The sequence below is a fragment of the Pinus tabuliformis genome, chromosome 2_2 (genome assembly GCF_031772625.1).
Source record: "Pinus tabuliformis cultivar Carrire ecotype Pingquan chromosome 2_2, CPIR1, whole genome shotgun sequence".
Classification (NCBI taxonomy): Eukaryota; Viridiplantae; Streptophyta; class Pinopsida; order Pinales; family Pinaceae; genus Pinus; species Pinus tabuliformis.
This window is the reverse complement of record NC_142300.1, coordinates 1,295,870,653-1,295,874,797: the sequence shown is the minus strand read 5'-3', so window position 1 is coordinate 1,295,874,797 and position 4,145 is coordinate 1,295,870,653. Positions and strand designations below refer to the sequence as shown.

The 4,145-nt window shown below is 34.2% G+C and overlaps 1 protein-coding gene across 1 annotated transcript; it reads right to left on the bottom strand.

The window, feature by feature from the left end:
• Positions 1-486: 486 nt before the first annotated feature.
• LOC149198255 (DUF724 domain-containing protein 3-like) lies at positions 487-912 on the bottom strand. The gene has a single exon (XM_089408976.1). The coding sequence runs from the start codon at positions 910-912 to the stop codon at positions 487-489; it is 426 nt and encodes a 141-aa protein (XP_089265102.1).
• Positions 913-4,145: the final 3,233 nt, after the last annotated feature.

The following is a 4,145-nucleotide window of genomic DNA, read 5'->3' as shown; positions in this document are numbered from 1 at the left end:
TTTGCGGTTAACATGCAGCTATCCGAATGAAAAGCCCCCAAGAGTTCACGGTATACATTTAAATTATTATGTTTTGGCACAGATTTCTGTGGACCATCCGAATCCCCGGCGATGCGGTGCTTCTTCAGGCTGGGGGCGAGCAAAGAATGTGTGCCGGAATTGTCCACAGCTCGAGTTATTGGCTTTGCTTGCGATTTTAAAGGTCCTCCCTCTTAGTTGCCAACGCGCAGCTTCCTTTTCGCTTCGCTCACTTCTGAGTTTTTTCCCTGCAAAACAAAACAGAGTTGAATAATAATATTACGAAATCAAAAGTTTTAAAGAATTTATATATATTAAGAAAGGTGCATATGGTCTTGATCAAGGCAAGGCCATGGATTCGAAAATAATAGGATAATTTACAGTATACTAATTTTAAAATATTCCATTCCCAAAATCCACCATTGACTTAAACTCAAGATTCAGAAAACGAACACCATTGACTTAAACTCAAGATTCAGAAAATGAACACCATTGTCCGCTTCCCCCATTCCATTCCTGCGCCTTTCGGAATGCCGAACGGGGGTATGACTGGAAAGTTCCAGTGTCAGGGAAGGAGACCAACCAGCGCTCCTCCCCACGCGAAACCCTTTCTACAAGGAATCCATGCCACCAGTAATCAGTGTCGTAGGCGTCTATGTAAAATCCCTCAGAGAGATTCAGGGGCATCTCAATGTCGGGTGGTGTGGGTAGCATGTTATCCGGGGTTATTATTTCTACACACGGCTTCCCATTCTTATTTTGAAACTTGTCATATTGGATTTGGCCAGACCCGCCACTTTTAAGAATTGCCTTTACAAATCCTTCGAACCATGCTCCCTCGTACCCTTTCTCATCAGAACGTACCTCCACTTTCATTCGTTCCGTTAACTCCATTCGACCAGTAGCACCAAAAACAATAAACAAATTCGAACAACCTCCCAATTCCCTTCTCTACTTGTTGACTATGATTCAGGTGTTGTGTTGTTGCGACCTGGCAACTCTCCCTTTTGTGTTATGTAAAGCACCAAACCATAAATAAGTTCAAAGTGAACTAAAATGGACAATCGTTCAACCTGGCAATTCGCTCTTCGTGACTATCATATAAAAATAGCGTGTTTCCATGTGCATTTAAAGGAGGAGGATAGTTAGTGGATCTTAAAATAAATTAATGAGGATAAAAGTTTTGATTTAGATATTAAAGTAATAATTTCTTTTTAATAGTCGTGTTCTTCTTAAACATCGAGATAATAAACATCATATATGTTGTTGATAAGTATGTATTGGAGAGTTTATTGTGATATTTTTGGTCTAAATTGCCTAAAATTTAGTAAAAATTGGTTAGAATCACAAGTTAGAGTTGTAAACTCTTCAAAGTGTTGAATACATAGATGTAGTAAAAAAAAACCATTTTAAACAACCAAGATCAAGATTTGAGCAAAACAAATTTGCCATTATGGCCAAAAACTCATAAACATATAATAATTAAACACCACTTTTTTGAAATTAGAAAGAAAAGTTTAAGGTGTACTCTAACTTAGAGAAGGTATAGTCTTTTTCACTGGAATCGCCAATACAATTTCAAGCAAAAATGTGATTTGTGTTGTTTAAAATATATTTCTAAATGCATAAATGGATTGGGCTCCATGAAAAACCATAACCAAACTTTATCATAAGAACAATTTTTTGAGAGAAAAATAATCATTCAAGATTAAATGAATACTAAGATGGGATTACTGGGCAGATCCCCTGACATGTTGGTGGGTACAACACCGTCAACACTTATAGAAGAAACAACATGATAAAGCAAAACAACCCATGTTTTTAGGTTGGGAAATATGATTGCTACTACAGTATACTATTCATGTAATGTAAAACTGCCATAGATATCACTAGTTTCTTTCATTGGCTTCAATCTACACAAGTCAAACATCCTCATTTCTTTTCGGAAATTTTTAACACAAGAAATCAAATGACCAATGCCATGTCTAGGTCATTAACATGATGAAAGGTAAATGAAATAATAATGTAGGGAGATCCAACAAAAGCCATAGATATCACTAGTTTCTTTCATTGGCTTCAATCTACACAAGTCAAACATCCTCATTTCTTCTCGGAAATTTTTAACACAAGAAATCAAATGACCAATTCCATGTCTAGGTCATTAACATGATGAAAGGTAAATGAAATAATAATGTAGGGAGATCCAACAAAAGCTGCTCATAATAACATGTCGATACTTGTCAACATAGGAAGTGTGGCCTTGCTTTAGAGATATAGATTACAGATCTCGTCCAAAATTTAAATGGTGAATAGTTTTCAAAGAAAAAAAATTAACAAAATTGACTTATTTTCTTGCCCTTAACTCTCTTAGAGTCTAATATAGCATATCAATTTTCAATTTAACAAATAAATTTCAAAGTCTAAAATACTAAGCAAATCCAATTCTACTTTGTCTAATCTAGTTTGAACTTAAGAAAACCACTTTATCCTAGAGAGGAAACAACATGATAAAAGAAAACAACATATGTTTGAATGTTGAGAAATACTATTGGTGCTCCTCTAAACCTGTAAAATTGCCACAAATATCAATGGATTGGATTAATAATGGATTAGATTAAAGATTTTTTATATGTTTATGGTGATTATAAAGTATCAATGGATTGGACTAATAAATTATATAGATTTATGTAATAAGTAGATATTATTTAAATATTTTGTATAATTGTTTAATTTATTATTTTATTAGAATTTTTTTAAATTATTTTAATTTATATGAGCAAAATTTCAATTTTGATAGCTGATAGAATTATACATTATACTGAACCGCAGAATAAATTTAAACTCAATAAATCCAAATTTACTTCTTTTTTAATGCAACTAAACTTATGAGATCAAAATCTTTCCAACAAAGTTTACACGTGTACATTTTTCACACATTTTGGGGTCTCAGAACTTTGTGGCTGACATAATTTTGGATTTTTTTACTGGATTTACAAAACTATACAAAACCACCATATGCCAGAAAACCTGAATTAGAATATAACTATAATTTTTTGACAAGATCTACAAAACTATGGAGCAAAACAACCTTCTACCAAAATGTTGAAACTGTAATTTCACCTGCCGTGTATTAATTCCAGAAAACCAGCCTGATTTCCCCGCACCACCTTTCACGCAACAGTGGTATTTTTGGAGGGGGCAGTGATCACAATCATCAATTGACGCGTGTCCACAACAACTGTTCCAAAACAGCCCTTCCCTAGCACATAATGTCCGTGCATTTTTGACCTCCGGGGAATTACAAACAGTGGTCGGATTAGATCTACGGTTTGTGGTAGCAGGCACATGTTTTTTGGTTAATCGAGACCTCCGTATGATTGACATTGCATGGATGACTGAATCATTTGCACGGTTGAATGAATGTAATTAAAATGAATTTATTACAGTCAGTAAACGTAGGTGAAATATTTAATTTTTTTGTTTTTTTTGTTTTGTTGCCCATTGACTATGTAATATGTTTTTCTGTTGTTCTGGTGTGTGTAATGTGAGAGGTCAAGATGCAGCAGCGCGAAGGGAAAATTTTATGCACAACAGTGCGAATGTGAAGGGGGGAAATGCAGCAGCGAATGTAATTTTGTTTTCTTTGTTGTTGAACATATGTAATGTTATGTAGCGGAGCAGAGCGTGAATGTAATGTTTTCTTGAGAATATTAAAGAGCGCAAATACACAGCAACATGTGAATGAATTTTAGTTTACACAGTAGAGTAAATTCTTAAGAGGAGATAGAAGTTTTGTTTGTGTAATACAGATCAGTGTTTTTATTTTCAGCAGTGTTAATTTTTGAAAAACAGAGAATTGCTCTCTGTTGCAGAGACGATGTAAATTTCTTTTTGGAATTGGTGTAATCCCTTTGAGAGAAGAAATTTGTAACTGCAACTATCTGTGATTAATGAATACAAGTTTTATTTTGGTGTGTGAAACTCTGTTCTTCATCTCCAGCAATTTTTTTTCTTCCCTATGCTAAAACAAAATATTATTTTCTGGGCAAAAACATAGCATTTTCTCTGTTCAGATTTTGTTTGAAATTACCAGAAATTTCCAACATGGTATCAGAGCTTGTCCAGGC